The sequence below is a fragment of the Drosophila pseudoobscura genome, chromosome 3 (assembly GCF_009870125.1).
Source record: "Drosophila pseudoobscura strain MV-25-SWS-2005 chromosome 3, UCI_Dpse_MV25, whole genome shotgun sequence".
In the NCBI taxonomy this organism is placed as follows: domain Eukaryota; kingdom Metazoa; phylum Arthropoda; class Insecta; order Diptera; family Drosophilidae; genus Drosophila; species Drosophila pseudoobscura.
In genome coordinates, this window is record NC_046680.1 from 11,518,937 (window position 1) to 11,546,883 (window position 27,947).

General features: G+C 44.7%; 6 protein-coding genes across 16 annotated transcripts; 5 read left to right on the forward strand and 1 right to left on the reverse strand.

The window, feature by feature from the left end:
- Positions 1-188: 188 nt before the first annotated feature.
- On the forward strand, positions 189-2,023 carry RagC-D (Ras-related GTP binding C/D). The gene is made up of 5 exons (XM_001360873.4): positions 189-384; positions 505-975; positions 1,043-1,261; positions 1,324-1,466; positions 1,522-2,023. The coding sequence occupies exons 1-5, from the start codon at positions 382-384 to the stop codon at positions 1,817-1,819; spliced, it is 1,134 nt and encodes a 377-aa protein (XP_001360910.3). The 5' UTR covers positions 189-381; the 3' UTR covers positions 1,820-2,023.
- Positions 2,024-3,365: 1,342 nt separating this feature from the next.
- Positions 3,366-4,399, forward strand: Glo1 (Glyoxalase 1). The gene is made up of 5 exons (XM_002138460.3): positions 3,366-3,526; positions 3,602-3,738; positions 3,853-3,939; positions 3,998-4,111; positions 4,168-4,399. Exons 1-5 carry the CDS (start codon positions 3,455-3,457, stop codon positions 4,292-4,294), a joined length of 537 nt encoding a protein of 178 aa, XP_002138496.1. The 5' UTR covers positions 3,366-3,454; the 3' UTR covers positions 4,295-4,399.
- Positions 4,400-6,059: 1,660 nt separating this feature from the next.
- Lpin (phosphatidate phosphatase LPIN) lies at positions 6,060-23,026 on the forward strand. 6 transcript variants are annotated; one of them, XM_015184339.2, is made up of 12 exons: positions 6,060-6,196; positions 17,016-17,461; positions 17,532-17,740; positions 17,808-17,945; positions 18,026-19,147; positions 19,213-19,312; positions 19,504-19,632; positions 19,734-19,920; positions 19,983-20,203; positions 20,267-20,767; positions 20,831-20,934; positions 21,325-21,966. In XM_015184339.2, exons 2-12 carry the CDS (start codon positions 17,282-17,284, stop codon positions 21,629-21,631), a joined length of 3,198 nt encoding a protein of 1,065 aa, XP_015039825.2. In that variant the 5' UTR covers positions 6,060-6,196; positions 17,016-17,281; the 3' UTR covers positions 21,632-21,966. The 6 variants fall into 6 exon arrangements, with proteins under 6 accessions (XP_015039825.2, XP_033234643.1, XP_033234642.1 ...); XM_015184338.2 differs by lacking the exon at positions 6,060-6,196 and adding an exon at positions 14,262-14,548; XM_001360875.4 differs by lacking the exon at positions 6,060-6,196 and adding an exon at positions 15,030-15,352.
- On the forward strand, positions 6,067-13,926 carry kermit (PDZ domain-containing protein GIPC-like protein kermit). 5 transcript variants are annotated; one of them, XM_015184345.2, is made up of 2 exons: positions 6,067-6,196; positions 12,547-13,926. In XM_015184345.2, the coding sequence occupies exon 2, from the start codon at positions 12,671-12,673 to the stop codon at positions 13,700-13,702; it is 1,032 nt and encodes a 343-aa protein (XP_015039831.1). In that variant the 5' UTR covers positions 6,067-6,196; positions 12,547-12,670; the 3' UTR covers positions 13,703-13,926. The 5 variants fall into 5 exon arrangements, with proteins under 5 accessions (XP_015039831.1, XP_015039829.1, XP_015039830.1 ...); XM_015184343.2 differs by lacking the exon at positions 6,067-6,196 and adding an exon at positions 11,319-11,463; XM_015184344.2 differs by lacking the exon at positions 6,067-6,196 and adding an exon at positions 11,327-11,467.
- Positions 23,027-24,386: 1,360 nt separating the features above from the next.
- Positions 24,387-25,102, forward strand: Obp44a (Odorant-binding protein 44a). Its single transcript, XM_001360876.4, has 2 exons — positions 24,387-24,527; positions 24,600-25,102. The coding sequence occupies exons 1-2, from the start codon at positions 24,483-24,485 to the stop codon at positions 24,987-24,989; spliced, it is 435 nt and encodes a 144-aa protein (XP_001360913.3). The 5' UTR covers positions 24,387-24,482; the 3' UTR covers positions 24,990-25,102.
- Positions 25,097-27,941, reverse strand: Pabp2 (poly(A) binding protein nuclear 1). 2 transcript variants are annotated; one of them, XM_001360877.4, is made up of 6 exons: positions 27,644-27,941; positions 27,267-27,475; positions 26,629-27,030; positions 26,415-26,548; positions 26,268-26,335; positions 25,097-25,981 (listed from the first exon to the last, which is right to left on the reverse strand). In XM_001360877.4, the coding sequence occupies exons 2-5, from the start codon at positions 27,363-27,365 to the stop codon at positions 26,296-26,298; spliced, it is 675 nt and encodes a 224-aa protein (XP_001360914.2). In that variant the 5' UTR covers positions 27,366-27,475; positions 27,644-27,941; the 3' UTR covers positions 25,097-25,981; positions 26,268-26,295. The 2 variants fall into 2 exon arrangements, with proteins under 2 accessions (XP_001360914.2, XP_033234648.1); XM_033378757.1 differs by having other exon boundaries at positions 26,268-26,338.
- Positions 27,942-27,947: the final 6 nt, after the last annotated feature.

Genomic DNA, 27,947 nt, shown 5'->3' on the forward strand with positions numbered 1-27,947 from the left:
TGCAGGTGAAAGTGTGATTCCACGATTTCTACATGTTTCGATTGGCACAACGAGGTGAGTCAACAACGAGTCTTAAGAAATACTGGAATACTCTAGAAAATACTCAAAATTATGCAAGGTGTGTGAGGTAGACATGGTGGCAAAGCGGAATTGCTAGCAACTAGCAGCTGATTTCTATCGACTCATCGATACAATAATTTTCCGAATCAGCTGATTGCCGATGTGAACACACTTTTATTCCGATAAGAAACTTGTAATACGAAAAATTAAGTAAACTAAACTAGTTAGTCGGAATAACGTTGGATACAAGCGCAGTCTCCAATCAAGTTGGCGCCCAAGTAACTAAAGACGAGACGACGGGATACGAGCCTAGCTATCACAATGGCAAGTAAACAAAGAACCCATATTAGTGTTGGTGCCGCAGCAGCCTCCGCCCATCACACGCTTTTCTTTTCCCCATTCCATTCCAATCAAGCAAAGCATGACTGATTTGCATATCAACAGAGTTACGACGACGACGACTACCCAGCAGATACATTCCCGAAGGATTTCGGATATGGGACCTACAACCAGGATGGTCTAGAAATGGAGCCCAATTCGACGGGCAGCAGCGAAACGAAGCCGCGTATTTTACTCATGGGACTGCGCAGATCCGGCAAGAGTTCAATTCAAAAGGTTGTGTTCCACAAAATGTCGCCCAATGAGACGCTCTTCCTCGAATCGACAAGCAAGATCGTCAAGGACGACATCAACAATTCCAGCTTTGTGCAGTTTCAAATTTGGGACTTTCCTGGCCAAATCGATTTCATTGAGCCCACCTTCGACTCGGACATGATCTTTGGTGGTTGCGGCGCCCTAGTGTTTGTCATTGATGCCAAGGATGACTACAACGAGGCCCTAACCAAGTTCAAAAACACAGTGATAAAGGCTTACAAAGTGAACCAGCGAATCAAGTTCGAGGTTTTCATACACAAAGTGAGTTCAGATACGGCTGCTGCTTATCAAGACAGCTGCTTAATTCCCACTGCCACTCCACCCGCAGGTTGACGGAATAAGCGATGATTCAAAAATGGAATCGCAACGAGATATACATCAGCGGTCATCAGACGACCTAAGCGAGGCGGGTCTCAACCAGATACATCTGAGCTTCCATCTAACCTCCATATACGATCACTCGATCTTCGAGGCCTTTTCCAAGGTGGTGCAGAAACTAATTCCCCAGCTGCCGACGCTAGAGAACCTTCTCAACATCTTCATACCGGTTTGTCATTTCTGTACTTTGTCGAGCCACTTACCTACTATTTATCCAACAACAATTTGCAGAACTCTGGAATTGAGAAAGCCTTTCTCTTTGATGTGGTTTCTAAAATCTATATTGCAACGGACTCTTCACCTGTGGATATGCAAGCCTATGAGCTGTGCTGCGACATGATCGATGTGGTGATTGACCTGTCCAGTATATACAGGTAAGCCCTCGATAAATTTCCATTTGTCGGTGATATATGCCTCTGACCATTACAGCTCGGAGGAAACCGCCTTTGACAGCGGCAGCTCTAGTCTCATAAAGCTGAATAACAACACGATACTCTATCTGCGAGAGGTGAACAAGTTCCTGGCCTTGGTCTGCATACTGCGCGAGGAGAACTTCAATCGGCAGGGCGTCATTGATTACAACTTCATCTGCTTTCGCGACGCCATCAGCGAGGTATTCGAGCTGCGTCTGAAGCGGCAAAAGCAACTGGAGAACAATGAGGACGAGGATCTCGCCGACGATCACACACTAATTCGCCATGGGAACGATGGAGATGTGGTGACCTGAATGAAGTCAATTGGCTGATTGGATGAGATCCCTTAATTTACGCTTGCTCCCACGATGAACGCAGAACCAATTTCTTAACATTAATATTCAGTGGACACGTTGATTCCAATTTTTTATGTTTCTTTACCGTTATATCTAGTGTTTACCTTGTTTATTGATACATATGTTTAGTCTTTTATAAAACTTCAAATCAGCGTAAGCCCAGCAATTGAAATTGATAATATTACTAATAAATATGTATATTTTTAAAAGAAAACTGAATTTACATTGCATACCTCAATCTGGGGGATTCCTGAAACTGATGATGATTAAAGGTGAAAACGAAGAAACTGTGAAACGAAATCAAATTCAAATCGTACTAATATCTGATTTCTCTTAGATTATTTATATTTGGGCAAATCCGCGGGGCGCGAACGTACGCTTTTTATATACAACAAGATAGGTAATTTTCACCAAATTTTTTTCGATTCGATAGAATTTTGTAAGCATTATGTTTAGTACAAGAGATGGGGTGCATCAATGTTGGGTTAATCTAGTAAAACGTAAAATAAATTATCTCTATTGGTGTTTTTAAATTTAATTAAGTACTGGTCGCGAACGTACGATTTTTCCATGTGATTGTTTTACTACATTACCTCACACTCTCCCGAAACAACTTAAACACAAAGCACAAAAACAGGAAATTCTCTATCCCGGTTCCGGTACCTGTATTCCGGACCAGGCTATGAATAAAACCCTATTCGAGTGGACCGCTTTTACACATACGCCACACACTATGACTTCTTTACCTTAATCCACGCTTTCTTATTTTCTTCACTTCTATTCATCCCTTCGCAACATCACTAATAAGTCTATCTTTTTCTATTATATTCCTTATATCCCCAGTAACGTATCCCTGCTCCGCCTATATCATGCTACACTTTGAAACCGCCATAGAATTCCGATAGATGGCGCTTCGCCCTCAGAACTGGACTATCTGGAAACTGGAAACTATCGCTACCACCACCAGTTTCTGCTCTCTTCATTTTGTATTGTTTCAAGTCTATTAAACCTTGTTTTACAATACAATAAAATAAAAAGGAGTACTTAAGAGTAGTTAATCTTGTAGAAAATTTATTCATCAATGGCATCAAATTATGTAGGCAGAGCTGAGACTCTTATTTAGCAATAGAAAATAAATTATCCACTTACGTTTTATTTGTTTGACCTTTTCAATCTTGAAGGAAATTGATGTATAAATCGGATAAAATTATGTGTTCAGGTATGGAAGTCCTAGCCAGCTAGTGATATTAAATCGAATATCAAAATCAAGGATTTCCGATCATGGATATAAAACGATTAACCTATTGTCGGCCAGTGGGTATTAAAATACTATCCACGGAAATTATGGCTTGTATGTTTTGTATGTAAAGAGGAATTAAAGGAATTATTATCAATATTATTTCCGCAGCATAGCTGAAGTTGTTATCCTGTTTAAATAAAGGGAGTTTAAGTTTGTTTCTTCATCGGTATATTTACGGTATATTCTTAAAAATGAGACAGTATATTTCGGTATACTTCTTCGGCGGAAGCCTTGTGCAAAAAGATAAAAATTTTTGTTGTCAACAGGTGCGATTTTAATTGAAAAACTACGAAATGGGTGATGTCACAGGCATAAGCAATGCCGAGGCGGAAGCCTTGTGCAAAAAGCCGGATAAGGCAACAGAGGTAAACCAAGACATTGCAGAAAAAGGCCGATCGAGTGAAATCCATTAACATGCGTCATTGCGATATTCTATATAGGAATTCCTGTTCCAACAAACCATGTATCGCATTAAGGACCCCCGGAAGTCGCTTCCCTTCTATACGGGCGTCCTAGGCATGACATTGCTGGCGAAATTGGACTTCCCCGAGTCCATGTTTTCTTTGTATTTCATGGGGTAGGTTAAGTGGAAATACGTCTGGCAGACCAGACGTCACTCGCTTATCTAAGTGTCTAGCTCCCCTATCGGACATCTACAATGACAATTACTTTTCATATTACTCAACTGCAGCTATGAGAGTGCCGACGACATACCCAAGGATCCCAAGGAGCGCAGGAGCTGGGCGTTGAGCCGCAAGGCAACCATTGAGTTGACCCAGTAAGTGTTCCGTATGTGCTGTAGATGAGGGAGTGTACATGTCTTTCTATAATTATAGCAACTGGGGCACTGAAAATGACTTGAAGCAGATCTATCACAACGGCAACAGCGAACCCCGTGGCTTTGGACACATTGGACTGATGGTTCCTGATGTCTATGCTGCCTGCAAGCGGTAAACAATCATTTCATTAGATTTCAAAACTTTGTCTAACCATGCAAGCCCTACAGATTCGAGGAACAGGGAGTAGAGTTCGTGAAGAAACCAGACGATGGCCGCATGAAGGGATTGGCCTTCATCAAGGATCCCGACGGCTACTGGATTGAGATTTTCAATGCCTACACCGTTCGGAAATAGAATGGAAACGAAACTTTACTTTTATTAAATGTACATGTGCTACCGTTCCTTACCCAACCTTTTAAAAGGAGAATTGTTACAATAAATTAGGGAATGTCCACTGTCGCACTATTGTATTTCATTCTGCACTGATCTGCGTGTGCGTCTCACCTGTGTGTAACTCTTGCTTTACTTCACTTCATCTTTCTCTATATAATCTTTGGCCACTTCGCTTCGATTTCCACCTGATCTTGACTAATTAATACTCTAACCAACTACACCTGAAACCGAAACCCACAAAACAACATGAGACCTCGAACTAAATTCTCGTTGTATAGGGTATATCGAGAGATCCCCTTTTCTTTAGACACGACTTTTTAAATGCTTGAAACTATTCCAAAAAGGACTTATGGCGGGCACTGGGAATTGCCAGTGTTTCTCTGAGGACTATGTTTGGATGTGGGCACATGGAGCGCAATCTTTGACGGAGAAATTTTAATCCATTGTAGTCATGGAATAATTTTAGCGAAGTCTTTTTAAGATCAGAGGAAAGAAACATTTACAATATTTTCCCCCATTTACCACAAATCGTTGAACTGTTTAAATAGGGGGGGGTTTAAGTGGGCTAAGTTCGTTTGTGTCAGCGGTATATATTTTGGTATATTTCTGAGAGTCGTCACACTGATTTTCTTACCACCACGTCTAGCTCACACAACTTGCAAATTTCATACTTTTAATAGTATTTTCCAGCACATTTTAAGACGCTTTATGGATTCACCCTCTTGCCCAATGCACCAATGTAGAAACCGTGTAGAAATGCCATTTAGAGCCATGTCCCACTCCAAATCGAATACTAATTCGCGATCAGCATCGAATTCCTGATCGTTTGCCATCAAAATATTAATTTATTCAAAAATTTCGGAAAAAGGCATGTCAAAACGTGGATAACGGAAATTTTTTTCACTTGCTCTTATTTGAAAAAACATTGTTAATTACATTAAAATGTAGTTCATTTGCAGAGATTGTGTAGCTAACGTGTAGTTACCATGTAAGAAAATGAATTTTGTGGAAATCGTTGTGCACCGATTTTGTTTAAACCCTATTTTATCAGCAATGCAACAAAGATGAAAACTTAAACTTAACCAGTCTTGTAGGAAATTGATTTATAAATCGAATCAAATTATGAGTTCTGAACTGCGGGTCTTGGCTAGCTAGTATTATTCAACCGAACATCAAAAACTAGGAATATGATGGACTTGGACAAATAATTCGTCAGTATATTTACGGTATATTTTGAAATTTGTGACGTAGCTCGGTATATTTCTGAGGGACCTGCACCGCGCTCAAATTTCTCTAATACGCAAGCTTGTTGTCATCGCAAATCAGCTGACACCGCGCTCAAATTTCCGCCTAAGCCGCTCTGTCATTTAAAACGCCTGGAAGTTTTAAATAAATAACGCGTGATTAGCAACATTGTGTAGTGGAAAATCACAAAAATCTGGAGTGTTTTGGTAGAGCGGAAATAGTCGTTTGACTTGCGAAATAAAAGAGAAGAACCCTGGAAAGTGGTTGGTAATGTGTATGTATTTAGCGAGCACTAAAAACCAGTTGGTTCGGTGAAAGAGATTCAATAACGTGTTAAAAAAAGAACAAATTGTTTTGTGTGTGTGTGTGTGTGTGCGAGCAGCAGCAGCAGCAGCAACAACAACCTGGTCTGGGCTCTGAGTGTCTGATACGGGTACGTCCGCTTTCCTCGCTCATTAGCGGTGCTTTCTCGCGCGCCCAGGAGAGTCAAAGTCAAGTGGAATTCGGAAAACCTACAACTACGGCACCAGGCACCAGCCAAAACGATTATTGGCGAATTGATATACGCAGTAAAGTGCAGCCTGAGAGGAGGAGCATCAGCATCAGTAGCGGCAGCAGGTGCGTATTGCAACCAACTTTCGATATTGACGTCTGATCTGGTCTGGGCTGTCTCTTGTCTCCATCTCTGCTTGGTGGTGGTGCGTGGTGGCTTATACATACAAATTGGTTTCGTTTCTTTACTATTTTCCATTGTGGCAACAGCAGCATCAGCATCTTTGGCATTCATTCATTTGCCTAACATATTTTTTAGCAGTAAACAAATAAAGTGAAAGGTGCTTGGTGTCTGGGCTTATATTTTCCCATCTTTTGTGTAAGAAGTAGTCATGTGATTTCCCCCTCTCCCCCACACACACACAGCTCATTTAACATGTAATTAGGTTCTGCAATTTCCTTTTATTTATAAACCTCTGGGAAAGGGCAGTCCAGAAATCGTTGCAGTTTCGGTAGCTTATCGATTTTTAGCAGCTGCTGTACAACAGCTCTCCCCCCGTCAGGGCGTGTCACGTTTGGCAGTTAATTATTAACTTTAGTCGTTGACGGACAAGTGTTTTCCACAGCCTATGGGCACCACAACCACACCCCACTTATGTCATGTCATGCTCTACATTAGGAGAACCTCATGGAAAGCGGAAATGATTTCATACATCAGACCAACCCGAAAATATACCATATACACACATAATTTATTCCTATGTAACAGACATGCTCCCAAAACAATGTTTTGGCCATTCCCTGCCTCAAGTTCATTCAGATTCTTGTTTATGCTGGGCAACATACATATGTATGTTTGTACGAGTACCTACTGCAGATTGAGGTTGGGTCTTGGTCCTTTCAGGGTGCCGGCTGTCTTCAACAACTGCGTCGCCGCAAAAAAAAATTCCCTTTTGTTGGGGTGCAAAAAGCACGTTTTGGTGCCTTCCCAATTTCACGGCCAAATTGATTTTCCAACATCGAAATGAAGGAAAGGTAAAATTACAAAATACTGCTTGCGCAGCGAGACCGTGATGGGATGCCATAAAATAATAACGATTATAAAGAGAAAAATTTCACACAGTTGCTGGGCATTTCATTTTCGCAGCCAACACGCAAAGCAAAGTAGTATTTATTACAACTTTTGATTGTTTGCTATGCTGCTCAACTCCTAGCGAACGCTGGCCAAGAGCACGGAGCACGTGCCTCTACGCATTGAGTTTTCCTCCCAGACAAATTCTCAGGTTCTTTGGCAGTGGGGGCGACGAAAGAGCCAAGCATGACCAAAGAAACTCAAGACTTGGGCAATTTGTAGGCACATTAAATTGTTAACAAACCGTGAAGTTGGTCAGTGGGCTCCGAACGAAAAGAAATGCAAATGCAAAGCAAGGTTTTGTGGCTTAACAGTTTTGGCAGAAGAAGATTTTGGAGTCGTTAAGTTCGTGAGAGCAGCTCGGAAATTGTTTGGATCTAGCGAAGTCCTCTCCTTCTAGTTCCATCTGTACCTCTCCCCCCTCTCTCTCTCTCTCTCTTTTCCATTGCCGTCCATTGGCCCATTGCTGGGTTACCTTTTGCCGTTCCATTCCTCGCCTCGTAACAGTTGTTTTCGTACGTGCAAATCGCATAGGCTCTCTCCTACTATTCTCCCCTGATGCATCGGTGTCTCATTGTTGTTGCTGCTTCTCTCCGCTCTTCAAGCGGAAGCTACTCCATTTATGTAAATTGCTTGCGTGACATTTCAATACGCCGGGTATTTTATGAAAAGCGGCAGCACAACGCCAAGAATCGGCTTCATTGTTGCAGTCAGAGCCAGAGCGGAGCCAGCCAGGGGTTGCCATGCCGACTGCCGACTGCCGACTGCCATTGTCGTGTCATGTTCGTAATCAGTTTAACTGTGCTTTTTATGGCCCGCTCTTTACGTTTCTTATGCGCAATCATATGTGCAATATCACTGCAATTACGCTTTTCCTATAAGTAGGGGATCATACATATGTACTACTCGTACTTGGAAAAAATCTCCGTTGAATTCAATTATTAAATATATTAATCTGCTCATTTCATCTCATATCTTTTAAAGGAATTTTGCCAAGAGATTAAGTTGAAAGGTGCTGCCGTGTTTGGTAATTTTAGCCCAAAACAGACTTGGCTACGGATCTTTTTTTTTCTCTTTTTTTGGAGTGGCTATAATTCGTTTGCTTAATTTGCTCATTCGTGCCCGGGGTTCAGCGAGGTGAAACGGTTAAATGTTTTCAAAACTTCTCCAGTATTTTGAGTGTATGTGTGTCTTGTGTGGTCTCTGCATGTGTCCATTGTTATTTCGGTGTGCTGCCCGTGTCCCCCCCCACTGGCGTTTTGATATGCTCTCTAGGCGCTAGCGCTGGTGCTCCACATAAAGGGTGATTCGATACGACCGCGCAGGCACAGTGCTATAGGGCTGCAATGCAAATGAACCTGAGCCGAGTTCAGTGCACTGGATCACGAGCAACACCACCATCGACCGAATGATTCGACATTGGGTTTGCTTTTTTTTCGGTACAGAAAAACCTTACAAATATCAGAAAAGTATGAATAATGCAGTGGAGTTTACGAGTACCTAAAAACTAAAACTACAAACTACAAAAAATCGTGTAAATCGTGTCTGTTAATGATAAACTAAAAAACGATGCATAAATTATAGTTTTCGGTGCACATATTTATATATTGTACAGTAGCACTAATACGGTCTTTTGACCGTATTTACTTGTACTATTATCAGTGTCGTATAATCTGGGTCATCAGTGGATATTGTGATTTTTGTACACGAGTACAATAAAGGCTATCTTACTTATGTAAGTGATCTGCCAATGAGTGTCCACCCAAGAGAACTTTCACTTTACATATGTACATACATATATCTTCCACGAAAACTAGCACTCATATACATACAGATGGATAGGTATGTATGTATGTATCTCCAACATTTGCTTTGTCTCCCCCCAATATTCCCCCTCATTTTGCATCAGCTCAATTTTCTGCTTTGCCCACAAAATGTTGACTTTTGGAATTAAATTTCACCGTTTCCAAAGATCATAAGTCCGCTGGATCTCTCCCTCCCTCTTCCCCTCCCCCACCCCTTCAGCAGCGTTGCCGGCGAATTTTGTGGAGCCGCAAAAATTGACCTAGTCAACGAAATGCGCGATCCCCAGTGACACATTCCCTCTCCCCCTCTCCTAAGCTTTTGGGAGCTTTAAATAGAGCTTTTATAAACTCTGCTCTTTGTGAAGAGAGGCTCTCTTAAACTGTAAAGCTCGTTTCTCTTTAGTTTGTGCTCTCTTGATGGGTTCATGGACTTATGTTTTGGGTTTGAAATCTCAAAGTTTGTTGATTCCATAAACATTGGAAAAGAAGTGCCCAACCTTTGTGTTTCCAAGGTTCCCCAAATATCGACATCACATCTTTTGGGAATGAATATAATAGATTGTAGGTACATTTCAATGTTCTAATTTTAGAAGGTACAGCCGTAAATACCATAGCAAAATGCATTTAGCCACGGAATGAAATTAATAAATAAATATGTTGGTAGTCAAATTTCAGTTTAAATGAAATTTGAAATCTGTCAATATGGAATATTATTATTTCCAGCACACACCAGTCTCCCCTTATATTTCCAGAGGTGCAGGATAGACCATTCCTTGTTGTTTTCGACACCACCAAGATTAGATAACTAGGCATTCCTTCATTTATTTTTCAAGATATCCCAACCAAAGCTTACCTTACCCGTTTTACCCAAATATCTTTAGAGTAGGTGCTATAAAGCGACTTAAAGTTGTTTATTTCCATAACTAATTAGCCAGTTGACAAAGTTGCATTATATTGATTGCTGGCTCTGGATTTCCGCTGATATCAGAGCATCCCCCCCTCCATACGACAGCAGTAGAATATAATAAAAACACAATAACAACCCTCTATCGCTATCCAATTCCACCACACTCGTCGCCTACTCGATTGTGTAAATGTTTTAATGGCTTTGTTTTCGTAAAAGTTCATTAAGAAAGAAAAAACTAAAAATTACTTAAGCCTTGGAAGAAAAATACAAAACAGAATCGAAATTATCGTTGGCTGTTGTTATTTTGAAGCGCACGTTCTTCTGTAGCCTGAAAAAAATGCATTTATTCTTTGTTTACTGCAAATTACAGATCTTCTATGTATAGCATGTACATACATATATGAATATGCTACCACAACACTCGGGGCGGGGGAGCAGCGTCGAGCCCCACGCCGGCCACCAATCAGAGGCGGGTAAACAAGTTGGAATAGAACAACAGCTACTGTTACTCGGTGGGGAGGGGGGGGCACAAACAGCCGGCGACGCGGAAGCGTATTTAGTTGTTTACGCTTTATTCAAAGCAAAACAATTAACCCACAATTATGAAATCGCCAGAGAGAAAACTATCCAACGGGCGGATTGGGCGGTCCAACAGCTTATGAGGAGAGATCGATACCCTTAATGTGGAATTTCCCTTCCGACTAATGGCCCTGGTCGCTTAATTTATGATACCTCTGGCCATATAAATATTTTTTGTAGCTCGTTATCGATGCGTTGGCTTTTTGTTAAACAATTTGTTGAATTTCGCATAAACTTTTTTCCGCTAATCGCAACTTGAGAGAAGAGAGCATTGATCGCACAGCTCCGCACCGGTTTTTGCTCATCGAAGGGGGCCTGCCTGCCTGCCTGCCGGCCCTCCCCTGGTCACTTCCGCACAAGTTTATATGCTGAATGGCTTTATGCGAGGGTACTGCGTAAATCGTTTCACCGGTATACGGTATACATCAATATGTATCTGAAACTATGAGTATTTCTATTTATTCTTGCTCCGAACCATTCAGAATCAGATCGGATTGGCTAAGGCGCGAGCGACTCACGCGCTCTCAACTATTTCGACCTTGGTGCCGGCGGTGGGTTATCTTTCTATCTATCCACTCGGCTCGCAGCTAGAAATAGTTGTTTTGCTCATGAATAACATACATATATTACAGAATGATCACCGCTCTCGTCTCCGAGTATACATTTGTATGTGTGCGCTTATATGTATGTATGTGGCAATGGAGATACATATCAATTAAGGGGCTCGTCTCAAGTTGTTTTTCCTTAGATTGGACAGATGTGCTCTGTTGGGTTCATAAACCATACACTACAGCAAGCAATCTCCCTGTACAAAAAGCAAATCAAAGAATGCCTTTCACTATCATTTAGATTAACCTGAGCCTATATATTTTTGGGATTTTTCATTGGTTTATCAAAATTATCAGTGTATCTGTATATATCCTGGAGCTGGAGCTGCATCTGGATTTGGATTTGGACGCGACAGAAGCGTGTACGTACGTACAAGTGGGGCACACCATACGCACTGGAGTCCAGAGGCATCCAGAGGGCGGAAGGTTCATGAACTCCACTCCTCATCTTCATGAGGGCGACAGACAGACATTGCGCCTATTGAGCGGAAGTGGTAAGGGGGATAGACAGAGAGAGAGAGAGAGAGAGTGAGAGAGTGGAGTGTGCTGCAGGCCAACGATTGGCGTGAGTGATGATGGTCGCTTCCAGCTGATGGCATGGCATTTCACTGCAGGTTCAGTACACTTTGACGGACTACTACGGGCGGACGTTTTGCAGACCGATAAAGAGTCGTCACAAACATACAATATATCCCTTATCTTTGCCGTTGTCTTATCAGGCATTTGTCAATCTTATCGCTGGAAAGAACCAAACAAAAAATACTCAAATACTGAAATAGTTTGTGTGATATAAATGTGTTCAATTCCAATGTGATTGTCCGCCGTTTCTGCTGCTGCTGCGTGTTACAGGCTGGGTAATATTCCAAATTTGACTCTTAATTCCAGTGATTAATTACCGTTGCCGTTTGTGCCTAATTTAATAGAGAGAGAGAGAGAGAAAGAGAGAGCAGCAGCAGCAGCTGTTAAGCTTTTTCGTTGCTTTGCCTCTCGTGCATAACATAACCTCAAAGTGTAATCACTTTTCGTGTGACTAATTTAATATTTTAAACGAGCGATAAGCTGTCTTCTAATGATTGCTAATAGATCAATCAGCGAAACAGTGCAGATGTTAACCCTTGTGGGACGACCTCTGATTCATCGCTCCAAGGCACGTTTCCTGTTTGAAATTTACGACTTTTGAGTACACCGATTAGATAAACACCTACAATGTACATACATAAATATATTTGGCTATGGTTATAGGTACTTTACTGTACAGTGTGCACTTTGTATAAACGTCGCCCAATCACTTTGACTAACCACCTGTAAACAACCTGCAACAAAAACAACAACAACTACTACTACTACTCACATCAGAATATAGCATCAACTACATACTACAAACAAGCATTGAATCCTAATCCGCCTAATCCCAAGAGATTCCACACCTTTTTCTACGCACACAGATCCAAGAGCAAGGTAACAGGATACAAGGATACAAGGACTCGATTCTGTACATGCCAGAGGATCATACAAAACAATAAAATCGCAGACATTTCGGAACAACCAGGACCGGGACCACCACCAGTCATGCCACTCTTCACGAGGAAAACCACCAAGCCGGGATCTGCCGCAGATAATGCCTCACAGAACAGCAACAACAGTGATGGGGGGAAGGGGCGTGCCTCTGGCGGACCCGCCACCATTCAGAACAACAATAACAACAACAACAATAACAGCAGTCCCGACTACTCGAAGCCCCCACTGGTGTTCCACTGCCAGCTGGCCCACGGCAGCCCCACGGGGCTCATCCACGACTTCTCGAGCGTGCGGGAGCTGTACCAGAAGATCGCCGAGTGTTTCGACATCTCGGAGAAGGACATTCTTTTCTGTACGCTCAACTCGCACAAGGTGGACATGGCCCGGCTGTTGGGGGGCCAGATAGGGCTGGATGATTTCATATTCGCCCACCGCAAGGGCCGGCCGAAGGAGATCGAGATTGTCAAGTCGCAGGAGGCCCTCGGGCTGACCATCACCGACAATGGGGCCGGCTACGCCTTCATCAAGCGCATCAAGGAGGACTCGATCATCGACCGCATCGAGCACATCTGTGTGGGCGATCACATCGAGAAGCTTGATGGCCAGAATATGGTGGGCAAGCGGCACTACGAGGTGGCTCGCATGCTCAAGGACATTCCCACGGGCGATACCTTCACGCTGCGGCTGGTGGAGCCCGTGCGGAGCGGTTTCCAGGGCATTGGGCCGCGCAGCCAGTCCCGGGCCACGGGCAGCGCCGGCGGTGGACGAAACTACGGCAGTGGCAAGGAGACGCTCCGTTTCAAGGCCAACGGAAATGCACAGATCGAGCCAAAGTTCGACGAGGCCACGGTGGCCGGGATCGATGCCATCAATAATCTGCTCGAGTCCTTCATGGGCATCAACGACACGGAGCTGGCGTCGCAGATCTGGGATTTGGGCGACAAAAAGTCCAACTCAATGGACTTTGCCGAGTCCATTGACAACTCAGACCTCGAGTCCTTTGGCTTCACCGACGACTTCATCATCGAGCTCTGGGGTGCTATAACGGATGCCCGCCGCAAGTCCACGACCAGCCCCAAGTAGGGGCCGGCCCGACCCGAAGGTTGGGAATCGGGAACTGTGCGCATGCATTTTATATTGACTATTGACTTGTTTAGGAACCAATAAAAAGAAAACACACAGAAACCATTAGAGAAACTAAGAGCCCAAGCCAAGCCCATGCAGAAGAGCCTTTTCTGTTGTTCTTAACTATTGCTATTATCATTAAAATATGTTTTGATTAAAACTGAGTTACTATATCATATCCATATAGCCTGCATGTGTTGTCTGCCTTTGCCAATTATTTTGTATTTGTATCACGATAAAGTATTTATTATTTATATTCCTTTAGACGAAGGAAGGGAAGGTCGGAGCTATCTATAGTAAATTTTTTGTACAAGTTTCTTCAATGTACATATTTTTTGCATACCTTACGTTTAATTACTATATATTCAGTAGTTTTATCATTTAATCGTTTCGTTTTATGAATAAATTTAAATTATTTAAATTATGAAAAATCACCTTCCTCTTGGCTTTATTTATCAGTTTTTGTAGTATTGATTTTTGGATTCGTTTAAACATTTTAAAATTACATATATTCTTTTATTCATAAATACAAGCATGAGCCTTTGCGCCTCGTAGGCGTGGTCCATCATTTGTTGGCACACATCAGCAATTTTTTAGACGGCCAGGACGGACAGACGGACACTCTGTGAAAATATTCCACGGTCCGAAACGGTGACGAATGGATGGTTCTTCTTTTCTTTTTAAACATGCTTTGACCATGGGCCGGCCGCGCTGTTTCGTGGACTCATTAGTAGTCGAATTCTATTGCTCAACGATTGTATAAATCGTATAAGTGGAACATTTCCTGTATAATCGGAGATCAAGGTAATAGTGTGGTGGTGTGGTACCCTGTAAACAACTGGAAGGGACGTACATCACCAGATCACCCGAAAAACGACACGCTTTAATTTGTTTACGAGTGAATTACGAGAACACATGCAGAAAAAGCTCTTTCGATTGCAACAATAGCAACAACAAAATGCCAAAACATGAACAGCTGCGACCGAGCAGCTGATAAGCACAGTTATTAAGTCGAGGGAAACGAGACGAAGAGAGAGAGAGAAAGAGCAGCAAGTCAGACATGAGAGAGAGATGAGGGAGAGTGAATAAAGCAGCTGCTTTATATACTTATATATACATACATATATGTGCTTGTGCATAGCCATAGCAACAACTACAAGTTACATGACTTTCCGGTTTTACCTGTTTTGTTTTTGCCCCCACGGCGAGCTTTTGCTCTTAAATAACACTGCTCTCTCTCTCTCGCTCTCGATGGCCCCTCCACAAACAGGTACTTAATTCGATTAGTTTAACTTTTTCGTCGCTCAGTTCTGCCCCAGCAGTCGTCGGAGCAACAACTAAAAACAACTAAACCCAAAAGCAACTACACGGAACAACAGTACAGCAGCAGAGAACACCACCAAAAACATTGTGAAAATACAAGAAACACACGATTATTGTATTGTCTGTCAAGTGAACGCCAAAGAGTCGAGTGCTGGAGGAAACAGAGTGAGACTTGTGATAGTTTCTCGCTAGTGTTTTCAAGGGCACCTCAACAAACACACTGCTGCTGCTGCTGAAAACTGAACTGAAACCATAATAAAATATTTCATACACATCGAAAGCAAGGTAGTGTAGTGTAGTGGCGCACTGCATATGACATGTGTAGCGAATAAGTGAAATAAAATTTCCATTATACTAGAGATGGCTTCGAGAACGTTGAACATACGTCTGCATTCGGGTCGGCCACAGAATTCTTGGCAAGCAAGCACCTCTATTCTATAAGACTTTGGGCCCCGCGTTTGTTTTTGTTTGCTCGCGCGCGTCTCTTTCGCTTGCCTTCTGATTTCCTCCGAGTGTTTTCTGGACTTTGATCGTGACTCAACAGAACCCCAGACCAGACCCCTACAAATAATATAACTCAAATAAACACTGAACTCTGGGCATGTGATTACCGCTGGCAGTGCGATTTGATCAGTTTCAAACAGAAAAAAAAACCACGCGAGCTTTCAAAAGTTGCAATATCTCGTACTGCATTTGAAACTTCTTTATCTTCTGGAATTGAGTCAGAGCTGTGTCAGAGTCGAAACGCGACTCCTTTGTCGTCCGTTCTCTGAATGGATAACGAATGAGTGCCTTGGCCTTTGTCTGCTACATTTCTGTTAAAGTTTTGTTATAGCCCCCCCGCCCGATTCTCTCTAAAAATTGTGTAATTAAGGTGCTTCGGGATGCGTTTTCCTTGGGCTTCTTTCCATTTCCATCGAATGTTGTTTGGCTTTGCTCTGCAGTTTCGCAGGTGAAAGTGAGGCAGGGCCCACAACGCGTGCCAGATGGCGTGATCGGCTGTGATCTCTGCTCTCGCATCCAGTGATTCGGGAGCACAGCTCAAAATCGAGTATATGCATAAGAAGTAGCATTTTTGAAAATGGAATTTCGCTTATCATTCTGATTTGGCATTAATCTTTGCCAGATTGTTAGCTGGAAAGTACAACCATTGTTCAAATGTTCTGTTCGGTTGGCTTGATGGACATTGAACTCCATTCCCGTGCTTGAGTGTCTCGCTATTTTCGCTCATTGCTTCTTGTGTGAACGTAGATTCATTTATTCGATGTGATGTGTACGTCGCATGATGTTTTCCGTGCTGTGCTATGATTAATACACACGCAGGAACACATGGAGCAGAGGTGGGGACCCTACCCTGCTCTGACGCTACTTACTCCATGTTTTATCACGCCACTCACTGGAATACTGGAATATGTTAGGTGACCACAGCTGATAAGAGGGGCTTTTACAACACCAATTCGATGGGAACGAACGAACACTCATAAATCGGTAATCATAAATAGTTTTGCCACAGATGGCGCAATAATAGCGGTCGGTCGTCGGGGTCCTACCTTGAACTTGCCTCGCAATACATGATTAAACAAAGGCTGTGCTGTCCCCTCCACCTCGCGCATGCAGCACCCCTGTGGATGGCGGGATGTGGCTTTTGTATGTTTGCCTTCCCATTACCACCCATCCACCCCCTATCCATTCAAACACGCCTTGACTTTGAGCACTTTAAGCAGAAACAAAGACAAAAAAAAAGCTAAAAATAATTGAATGCAAAAGTTCTTCTGTTTCTGTGGGCATTGTTGCGGTTTCAACAGCCAAAGGACGGGATGCACTTGCACTCTGATGCAATTTGTCTATTTTCAAAAGGCACTGTGAACGCGTTGCCAACGGGGGAACAAATGTCAGAAATATGCGGTGCAGATTACTCATATTTTCAATCTTGCAATGCCATTTACAGTTGCCGCAATTCAGCGAGAGTTTAGTGTGCAAAGTCTACCGCCAAGAAGCGGCGTATTTGACCGCCTTCCAATAAAAATGGCCCCCATATAAAACTCTACAGGGAACACACTAAAACAGCAGCAGCAACACATTCTTAGGTGCGATTGCGATTAGACAAAAAGATTAGAACAAGGCCAACCACAAAGAAAGGGGAGGAGAACGAGGAATTGCCAAATCAGTCTAATCACCCAAAAGGAACGGAAAGGAAACCAAATCAGATCAAAGATGAACAGCCTGGCGCGCGTCTTTAGCAACTTTCGGGACTTCTACAGCGAGATCAATGCGGCAACCTTGACGGGGGCCATCGATGTGATCGTGGTGGAGCAGAAGGACGGGGAGTTCCAGTGCTCGCCCTTCCATGTGCGCTTCGGCAAGATGGGTGTGCTGCGCAGTCGCGAGAAGGTGGTAAGTAGATCGCAAATATTTGAACTCTGGAACTGGAAATAAGACAATCGATGGCATGGCCTCTCCACAGGTGGATATCGAAATCAATGGCGCCCCCGTGGACATTCAGATGAAGTTGGGCGACGCCGGCGAAGCCTTCTTTGTGGAGGAATGCCTCGAGGATGACGACGATGAGCTGCCAGCGAATCTGGCCACATCGCCCATACCCTTGAGCTTCATGAATCTGCGGGAGCACGGCAACGACACCATGGAGGACATCAGCGGTGTGACAGCCGACAAGTAAGTGAAGCCCAAAGCCCACGGCAGATTCCCACCAGCGCTAGATTCATTTGCCAACCCATTTTAGAAACGCTAGCGAGGAGCTGCAGATTCCCTTGCCGCTGCCGCGACGCAACTCCATTGACTTCTCCAAGGAGGAGCCCAAGGAAGCGGCCGCAGATGGCAATCATTTCGAGAATCAGGCCTCTGACTACACGAAGCGCAGGTAGACAAGTGCTTTCCGCATCCTTGGCATCCCGTTGAGCAGACCAAAATAACCATTTGATCTCTTGTAATCCCGAAAAGGCACACGGACAATACACTGGAGCGGCGCAATCTGAGTGAGAAGCTCAAGGAGTTCACCACACAGAAGATACGTCAGGAGTGGGCGGAGCACGAGGAGCTCTTCCAGGAGAAGAGCGAGAAGAAGCCAGCAGAAGCAGAGCTGGAAAAAGATAGGCAGCCCGAGGCGGGGGAGGAAGTGGAAAAGGAGAAGGAAAAGGAAAAGGAGCAGCCCAAAGCCGATATTACCGTGTCTTCGGTGGCGGCCAGCGAGGTCGCCAAAGATGTGTCCAAGAGCAAGACCAAGAAGCGGCGCAAGAAGACGCAGATGAAGAAGAATGCACAGCGGAAAAACTCCTCGAGCAGTTCTGTGGGTAGCGCTGCCGGCGGCGACGTCACCACCACCAAGGAGGGCGTGGCGACAGTGGACAACATTGATGAGGGCGATGCCACCGCCCCCGCCACCGCCGTGGCGATCATCGCCGCCAACAACTCGGCCAACTCCTCATCCAACGACGAGCTTCCCTCAGCCTCACTGCTCACGGCCCACACCGGGATCGACAGCGCGAAGGGCGACGAGCCCAAGGCAATCGCAAACCCAACGGCGAAGCAGCGTCTAGACCTGGATATGTACTTCTTCAGCGATACAGAGATCACTGGGCCATCGGGCGGCGCTACCAACCGTCCCCCCAGCCCCTTTCAGAGCGATAGCGAGCTGGAGACAACGATACGGGCACGGGATCAGCGCCAATTCGACCAGACCGCTGCCAATTGGAATTGGGGCGAACTGCCCGACCAGGCCAAAACGGAGTCGATCAATGAAGCCGATGCACAGCAGGTTGATCGACAATCGATGCTCAGCAACGTGTTTAGCTTCATGAAGAAGGCCAATCGGCTGCGCAAAGAGGTCGGCAACGAGGCGGGAGACATATATCTATCCGACTTGAATGAATCCATGGATCCGGAGATGGCGGCCCTCTATTTTCCCAGTTCCAAGTTGAAGGAGGGCTCGACAGCCACGATCCTGGAGGAAGATCGGGAGAGCGGCAACGGCACCAGCCTGCCACACTCGCCCAGCTCCCTGGAGGAGGGTCAGAAGAGTATGGACTCGGACTTTGATGAAAACAAACAGCAGCGTGACAAAAAGTAGGAGTTTTCCGCTAAGGAAACTCGTTCAGAGACTAATTGGATGCCTTCTTTTTGTGTTGCAGATATTTGGACTTTGTGGCCATGTCCATGACTGGCATGCCAGAGCACGGAGGACCCCCCTCGGAGGAGGACTTTGACCGTCATCTGGTCAGCTACCCGGACGTAAGTATCTCCGTTGTGCTCTGTGTTCGACTACGCTGCACATCACTGCTGCACCTGCACCTGCACCGCCTCATTGCCTGTTGCATCGTTTAACAAGTCTTTACATCTTTACCCATGCCATGCCCTCATACGAATTGCCAATGCCAATGCCTGTGCCTGTGCCTATGCCGTGCCGTGCCATGCCCGAGCAGGTATGCGCAAACCCCAGTCTGTTCTCATCGCCAAACCTAGTCGTACGTTTAAATGGCAAATACTACCCCTGGACGGCAGCATGCCCCATTGTAATGACAATGATTGCCTTCCAGAAGCCACTAACCGAAGTAAGTCTCACTGTCCAGCCTCTTTTGTGTGAGTCTCCTGCTCTTGCTCCTTGCTCTGCTAATGTTTCTCCCACTCCACTCTGTTCTGCTCTGCTCCTCAGGATGCCATTGAACAGCTCATGACGCAAACTGACGAGGGCGGTAAGCCGGAAATGCCTGAAATGCCCGAAGCTGCCCAGGCCGGGCCTGCGGGTCAAACAAAGCGCTACTGGTGGAGCTGGAGGCGCCCACAGGATGTGGCGCCTAACCGTGTCAGCCACGACTTAGCCCCCAGCAAAGACGAGAAAGGTAAGAGCCTGAAGCCCCCCTACTGACCGTGGAATTGGAATTTGTATTCTCCTTTCCCTCAGATGGTGATAATGCTGCAGCTGTAGCCACGCAGACATCACGACCACTCTCCCCCACGGACAATAGCGAGCCGACGCCAAGCAAGAGCGACTCTCTAGCAGAGAATGCCGAGAACACCTCGGCGCTGGTCGACAACCTCGAGGAGCTCACTAGCGCCACAAACAAGAGCGATGAACCCAAGGAGCGCTACAAGAAATCCCTGCGCCTTAGCTCGGCAGCCATTGTAAGAACCCGAGTTACGCCCGAGCGTCATAGCAGACTCTTAACCGTCTTCCTCCATTCGCAGAAAAAACTAAACCTTAAAGAGGGCACAAACGAGATCGAGTTCAGCGTGACGACTGCATACCAGGGAACGTCGCGCTGCAAGTGCTACTTGTACCGCTGGAAGCACAACGACAAGGTGGTGATCTCGGACATTGATGGGACCATTACCAGGTCCGATGTGCTGGGCCATATATTACCGATGGTCGGCAAGGACTGGGCACAACTGGGAGTGGCACAGTTGTTCTCGAAGATCGAGCAGAACGGCTATAAGCTGCTTTACCTGTCGGCCCGTGCCATCGGCCAGTCCCGACTGACACGCGAGTATCTGCGCTCGATCAGGCAGGGTAATGTGAAGCTGCCCGATGGGCCGCTGTTGCTGAATCCCACCTCCCTGATATCGGCATTCCATCGCGAGGTTATCGAGAAGAAGCCGGAGCAGTTCAAGATCGCTTGCCTGTCGGACATTCGGGATCTCTTCCCCGAAAAAGAGCCCTTCTACGCCGGCTACGGCAACCGGATCAATGTAAGTGCATGGAGCCCCATCAGTGTCAGTGGCAGCTGACCCCACCATTTGATCTATTTGCAGGATGTCTGGGCCTATCGGGCTGTGGGCATTCCTATAATGCGCATCTTCACCATCAACACCAAGGGCGAGCTGAAGCACGAACTGACCCAAACATTCCAATCCTCGTAAGTAGCGGGCGGACTCCAGATCTGTATCTGTTAGCTTGTATCTCCCATGTATCTGCATATGTACATACACATATATGGTTCCGGTGTTTTCCCCATAACTGATAACTGAAAAACTCATGCCACACATTCGATAATGCAAGCGATAATCACGATAACGATAACCAAAAGCCAATCGATCGTATTAACTCCATCATGTACCGCCAGGTGTCGCCTCAAGATCTCCACACGCGTTTGAATGTATCCTCCTCTCCTCCTCTCCTGACTGTGTAGTGTTGTATTCATTATACTGCCCTCCTCCTCCTCCTTCTCAGCCGCACTTTACTCAATCAATCAATCAATCAATCAATCGATCGATTCAAGCATTTTTCGGTTGTCAAATTTATACAGTGGCTACATCAATCAGTCGCTAGAAGTCGACGAGTACTTTCCCCTGCTCACCCACAATGATGAGTACGAGTACCGCACGGATGTGTTCGACGACGACGAGTTGGAGGACGAACTACAGTTTAGCGATGACTACGATGTGGATGCAGAGCCCGATCTGAGTGACGATGACGACGATGATGATTACGATGATGATTTTGCCGAGCAGTTGGCAGATGACATCATCATTATGCGAAGCCGCCGTGTGTCGACCAAGAACGAAGTGGCCTTGCTGCCCTCACACGGCAACCTAACGTGGCTGGATTCCTAGACCATGTAACCATAACCAGAACCCTGCCCTAGTCCTTCTTAGAAGGTTGTGGGCAGCTGGAATGAAATGATGATGAATGAATTGTGATAAGAGTTTTCTGAGAGAGCTATTAGGAGTGTCCGTGTCCCATGTTTGTTGTGTAGTAGTGCCGGGGGGCGAAGCTCTCGGGCCAGTCGTAAGTTTTGAAAGTATTTTGCTCAGCAGCAGCAGGCCTAAATGTTTAGCTTTAAGGAAGAAGAGCGGAACGAAAAGTACCTTTTGGATATAGTCCTATCCTACTATATCTATAGCCATATACCCAATAAACGATATCAATATGTTCGCTGTGATGGAAACATTTGTTTTTGGTGGCTTCGAATCGATTGCGCGAAATGTGGCATGAGTTTTAGGTGCACCAAGGCTCCGTATTTCGATGGAGATCAGGAATATGTACATATATTGTTCATTTGTACACACGCCTAGCCCAGGCGGGCACGTAATTGCAATATCTATAAATCGTAGCACAGGCTGAGGCGCCCGATCACGCTCCCATGCTCCCATGCGTGTTGCATACTCTTGGGAGGCGCACAAAGTCACCCTCTCGATCACCCTTTACCAACTGCTTGGGGGCTCCTGCAGCAGTAGCTCTATCATAGTTACCCCACTCATCCGATCCGTCTCTCTGACACGTGTTCTTCCAGATACTGCAGCATGACGTACATTGTGGATCAGCTATTTCCCCCGGTGAAGCTCGACGAGGCCGCCACTGAATTCTCCAACTTCAACTACTGGCGCGACCCCATACCCGACTTGGTTATACCCGAGCTGGAGACGGCGCTGGTACCACCGAGCCCTAACGTTGATAAAGCCACACTGCGACCCATTCCCGAGAAGTAGATCATACACCACTAACATAACATAAATAGATTCCTACCCCCAATACATACTATATATATATATTTATATGTACAACTATAAAACTATATAGCACGTGGATCCATTTGAAATTGATTTACCTAGCTTCAAATTCTAGATGTGCTTACCAAAAATACGTGAAATACGAGTATCGATATGTCGTTTGTATAAGCTTAGCAAGGATTCAAGATCCCCATACGCAACCCGCCATTTCGCCTTGTTTGAGTTTCCTTATTTGATAAAGAATTCGATATACTGTACCCTTACTGTAAGTTCCTTTCAGACTCGTGCAAGTTCTTAGAGTTTAATAAGATGGAATATAAAAAGAATGTGTATTCCAAATGCCGGTCTGGAGTTGTGATTTATGATTTCATTATGTTCCGTATGTGATCATTTAAAATTAGTTCATTGTGATGACGGTTTTTATTTGGAGTTTTTCTGAAAACTATGCTTTATACCTTACCTTTTATATTCGAGTATATTAAAATATGCCTAATCTAATTGATAGTGTGATTCAATACAAATAAATGCTTCAAATTTAAACAAACGTGTCCTATTCCTATTCCTGTTTCTAGGTCTGGGTCTGGGTCTGGTACGTTTCCAGAGAAAAGACAGACACCTGATCTACAGCTGATTATGCCCTGGCCGGCAGGCACCACAGTGTCGTCTCTCTGTCGCCAGTTCCCATGAAAAACTCAAATTGCAGTGGAAAATTTTGAAATGTGGGTGCAGAAATCGACGGCCAGACCACCACAACTCGTCTATGATGGGGTGAGGGAATGCTCTGTGTGCGTTTTGCAGGGGCCTCAAAGGGGGGCAGATTTCATTTGGTAGCGTAATTTTGCCAATTCAATTAATGCTCATTTAATGCACGGTAGACGGTACCCATCATCCAGCATCCCAGCATCATATTGGCATACAAAGGCATACATAAACCACAAAGTGGACACTTTAAGTGACACAAATGGTCGTCTGACCACAAATTCAGTGGCTTAGCCATAGAATTCGTGAGGAGGGTCCCAAATTCGTAAACAGAATGCTCTTTTGGTTCAGTTTAGTTTTAATTTTCCTACCCTACAGATGTTGTTGTTAGGAATCGCGCGTCATGCGGCAGGGCCCCTCGGTCCGCTGGGCGGCGTTTCTGCCTTACTTTGGTTTTACTGGGGTCATTGAGTATTTATATTCTGGAACTTTCTACTAGTCCCCCCTATATCACAGCCGACGCCTCTGCTAAGTACTCGTAAGTAGGAAGATTTAGCTGTGTAGCCCCACTGCAGACCACAGATTTCGCTGTTTATGATAATAATGCTCCAACAGGGACAGGGGGGCAAAAAACAGCTGATCGGCCATCCTTCTACGGCACTACGATACTCTGGATGAGGCATACGGAGAATTAATTGCAATTAGTTTTTACTCGGTAGAAGCCTGCAATTGATTTAATTTCTAAAAACGAAATATACATTTATGCACATGCTGCATAGCGGCTGCGTGTACCCAGTGCTCAAATATGTTATAGGTTACATGTAAGCCCACTCATTCAGAAGCCTGGTCTTTATGTATGATCTCGGCGACAGGGTCAACCAATAATTGGGCTTCAGTGCTGCTCAGAGACAGCTAGGAATAGCCCTAGGAGTCCCTAACTAATTAATCTCTATCTACATATGCGATATGTCCAGGTTATAGCCTCCTTAGTTGAGCTCTAATTCAACGGAGAAAAATTCCATAATGAGGCTTAAATTATTCATAGCGAGTGCAACTCAATTGAGCGCCACTCGAAAATCGCCGCCCCCACAATTGAGTGCGGCAGAGGCGTCGGCGTCAGCGTCCACACGCGGCGAAGGTATAAAAGATGGAGCCCGGCAGTCCACAGACAACAGTTTCCACTTGGAGAGCATACAGCAAGCAGCCAATTCTAAGCCGAGTCCAATCTTAAAGAACAAAAAAAAACTTTGCAAACATGAAGAACGCCGTTGCCATTTTGCTGTGCGCCGTGATCGGTCTGGTGAGTAGCATCTAATGGTGACGGAGAGAGGGAGCTCTTATCCGCTAATCCCCAAACCCCCATATAACACAGGCTTCTGCCGCCGACGAGTACAAACTGCGCACCGCAGAGGATCTGCAGACTGTCCGCAAGGAGTGCGGCGAGGCCAACAAGGTGACTGAGGCGCTGGTGGCCAAGTACAAGACGTTCGAGTATCCCGACGATGAGATCACCCGCAGCTACATCCAGTGCATCTTCCACAAGTTCGATCTGTTCGACGACACCAAGGGATTCAAGATCGACAATCTGGTGGCCCAGCTGGGCCAGGGAAAGGAGGATAAGGCAGCGCTGAAGGCCGACATCGAGAAGTGCGCCGACAAGAACGAGCAGAAGTCTAGCGCCAACGCCTGGGCCTTCCGTGGCTTCAAGTGCTTCTTGGGCAAGAACTTGCCGCTGGTTCAGGCTGCCGTCCAGAAGAACTAGGACCTTGGACACGCCGTCCAATCTTAGAATCTAGCAATCCCGAACGGACTTCTCGGGCTCTGCAGTTTCTACAATTGAAAGAAAAGCCATATAATAAAGTGCTTAAATGAAAATGAAGTATCCTTTATTCTTTTCTTTAACATGTTTTGAATAATTTATTTGTTTGATATTGCTGCTGACTGGTCTGGCCGCGGCACAGCTACTGCTGCTGCTGCTCCTTCTTCTAGCTGGATGGCTGTCTGGCTGGCTGATGGAGGAGCAGGGTTTTATTTCCCAAATTTGTCCCGCCCAAAGGAAAGGCGTGAACGCTTGCTTGTTTAATTCGTTTATATTTGTCATCTTGTTTCTTCTTCTTGACAGAAAAATGCAATATTTTCTTTTCTTTACTCTATATATTTTTTTTCGAATATATAAACGTAAGACCGGTAATTTCATTATTTTTCTCTTTTATCTATTTTGTGGTTTTCATTTTATTTATTTTCCAAGTATTTTGTCGTCTTTTAGTCTATTGCATTTTAATTTTTTCATCCTTCTTTTACTCGAGTTTTTGCCATCTTTTAACTTCTTTTCTTTTCGCTTGTGGTTCTCTTTTATATATATTTTCTCCACTTCTCTCGAGTTGTATGCTTTTTTTGTTTGGATTATCTGGATTTTTATTTTCGTTCGGTTTTTGATTTTTTATTTGAAAATAAAAATATATGAAAAGAGGGGTGTTTGGTGTTGGGTGCTTCAAAAAACATTATAGCCAAGTCCATGTTGATTTTTTTTGTAGATTTTGTTTTCTTCTTTTTCGCCTGTTTTGTAAATATATTTGTTTGCCGCTGTTCTTTTTTTAAATTATTATTAAAACAATTCTTATTAATTTTTTTCTGGCATTTTCTCTTGTTTGGGTTGTTTTCTCTTTTCTTTTCTTTTCTATTTTATTTGTTTTCTATTTAGCAAAGAAGTTTGGCAGTAAAATAATGTTTTTTGAAATAAATTGGTAAAAAAATCTGAAATCAAACATTGATTGTATTAAAGAAATGTTCAGTGTGGTCAGAGAAAATGCACGCATTATCAGTCGGCCCATGCAGGCTGCAGGCATTGATTAGGTAAAATCTATCAGTCGGTCCATATACACGTAACATACGATTATACTATACGAATAGTCACAATAGTCACGGCCACTGCCAAGGGGAAAGTGGAAAGTACTCCCCCTCAAAAATTAGCACAGTTTCTGTTAAGAGTTTCAGTTCGGTGTTCGGTTCGCACGAGTCCGGATTGAAATGGTGGACTTACCTTACTAGTGGGTTCTATTTAACAATTATCAGTAGGGTGCATAGTAGTTGGCACGGCCGCGGTAACCCCTTCTGAAACGAAACACAGACCGGAATTAGCGCACTCCACTCGGGGGAACGGCTGTATGGTTGGCAATGCCACACTTACATTGCTCGACGTGCGCCTCGGAAGGTGGAATGGCAGCAGGCCCTTGAGGCACGAGCTCCTCGTCCTCGGAAGCTGCCGCGCGCAAAGCGGTTTGTGGTGGAAAGGCCTGGGCGGTTTGTGCGCTTTGACATGACCTGGAAGCAGACATAAAATTAGAGAAATGTCAAAATAATTCCCAATACTCGAAATGAGTCATGAGAAAGCTTTCTCTCACCTTGATCTGTCGACCTCTGAACAGGGTTTCGTTCATGGCCAGGGCCGTCTCAACGAACTCCTTTGAGCCAAACTCAATGTAGGCAAAGCCCTTGGGATGGCCGTCAGCTTTGTTACACAGAATAGTGACCCGGTTGATGGTACCGCATCCATGGAAATGTGCTTCGAGCTCCTCCGCAGATGCTCCATAGTCCACATTCCCCACATAGACGGACCTCGTGTCGATCTCCTGCTTCTCCTCGAGGGAAAGCGGCACTGCAGCAAGACCGGTTGTGGATCCACCGGCCATTTGTTTGTCTACTTCGGACTGCATTTGCTTGATTTTTTCTGCCTCCTCCTCCATCTCTTTCACACGGGCCTTGATAGCCTCTAGCTCGGGGTCGATTTGCATACTGCCTTCCTCCTTTGTTGCACAATTGTTTAATATGGGAAGAATGCAAATTGGTTAGCTGTATTAAGAGTATACTTCTGGAACGCCCAAAACTTTGCAGACAATGAATGGGGAGACGCGCAACGACGCTTCGAAAATGGCTGCCGTTTTGGCTTTGAGCTTTGTGCCGCCAAAAGCTTTTCCCGAGAAACTCTGTGCTTTTGCAAAACGAATACAAAACTCGTTTGGCTCCTCCGAACCCCACTTACCTCAGTCTCTGTCACAATTTCAGTCTCCTGCTCGCCATTGGTCTCTTCCATCGACTCCAAGAGCTGGTCCTCGTTCAATGAGATATCTTCATCAGCCATTTTGCTAATTTTTGTGAGTGGTTTTTGGTTTTGTTTACGTTCAGCAAGCTTTTCACTCTAAGCGTAAAAGCTCTCGGCGGCTTCTAAAGTGCGGTATTTATCGTAGCTCACTGATATTGAGAGAGGGCGGCGCGGCCGCAAACGAGAGAGTGAGAGAAAATTAAATTAGCAATCTTCGGACACAAATATTCACTTGTTAGTTAGTTCATTGCTCGAAAGTATTGCACAATGCCAGAAAAACTTTACACGGCGTGTCGATTTAGCAATTCATAACTCACGTAGGAAAAGTGTACAAAGGGTGCTGACGTTTTGCCTTTGCTCAAAATGGCCGCTGCCCAGTCTATTCGACGCACGCACTGTACAAAATATTATTTGTAGATTTCCGAGAAACGATTCTTGTTGGATGTGCTGCTATGTTTGTTAACAGGCTAAACTACTATTTCCCTCAGTTTTAAAATGCGCAATTTGTTATTATTTTCAAAAAGAACACACGAAAATTTTGCCACCGAAATTATATTCGTTCGGCCTCGTTGCTAGGGTTGCTCGTTGTTGATATATCGAGTATATCGAATATATTCCGAT

Bases quoted from the DNA above. Each gene is read 5' to 3' on its own strand.
- RagC-D (XM_001360873.4), top strand. The intron at 976-1,042 runs GTGAGTTCAGAT...CTCCACCCGCAG, and splicing joins TCGAGGTTTTCATACACAAA to GTTGACGGAATAAGCGATGA. The intron at 1,262-1,323 runs GTTTGTCATTTC...AACAATTTGCAG, and splicing joins TTCTCAACATCTTCATACCG to AACTCTGGAATTGAGAAAGC.
- Obp44a (XM_001360876.4), top strand. From the start codon at position 24,483: ATGAAGAACGCCGTTGCCATTTTGCTGTGCGCCGTGATCGGTCTG. The intron at 24,528-24,599 runs GTGAGTAGCATC...CATATAACACAG, and splicing joins TGTGCGCCGTGATCGGTCTG to GCTTCTGCCGCCGACGAGTA.
- Pabp2 (XM_033378757.1), bottom strand. From the start codon at position 27,365: ATGGCTGATGAAGATATCTCATTGAACGAGGACCAGCTCTTGGAGTCG. The intron at 27,031-27,266 runs GTAAGTGGGGTT...TGTGCAACAAAG, and splicing joins AAATTGTGACAGAGACTGAG to GAGGAAGGCAGTATGCAAAT. The intron at 26,549-26,628 runs GTGAGAGAAAGC...GTCTGCTTCCAG, and splicing joins TCAGAGGTCGACAGATCAAG to GTCATGTCAAAGCGCACAAA.
- Lpin (XM_015184339.2), top strand. From the start codon at position 17,282: ATGAACAGCCTGGCGCGCGTCTTTAGCAACTTTCGGGACTTCTACAGC. The intron at 19,313-19,503 runs GTAAGTATCTCC...ATGCCCGAGCAG, and splicing joins ATCTGGTCAGCTACCCGGAC to GTATGCGCAAACCCCAGTCT. The intron at 20,935-21,324 runs GTAAGTAGCGGG...AAATTTATACAG, and splicing joins ACCCAAACATTCCAATCCTC to TGGCTACATCAATCAGTCGC.
- Glo1 (XM_002138460.3), top strand. From the start codon at position 3,455: ATGGGTGATGTCACAGGCATAAGCAATGCCGAGGCGGAAGCCTTGTGC. The intron at 3,739-3,852 runs GTAGGTTAAGTG...ACTCAACTGCAG, and splicing joins TTTTCTTTGTATTTCATGGG to CTATGAGAGTGCCGACGACA. The intron at 4,112-4,167 runs GTAAACAATCAT...CAAGCCCTACAG, and splicing joins GTCTATGCTGCCTGCAAGCG to ATTCGAGGAACAGGGAGTAG.
- kermit (XM_015184345.2), top strand. From the start codon at position 12,671: ATGCCACTCTTCACGAGGAAAACCACCAAGCCGGGATCTGCCGCAGAT.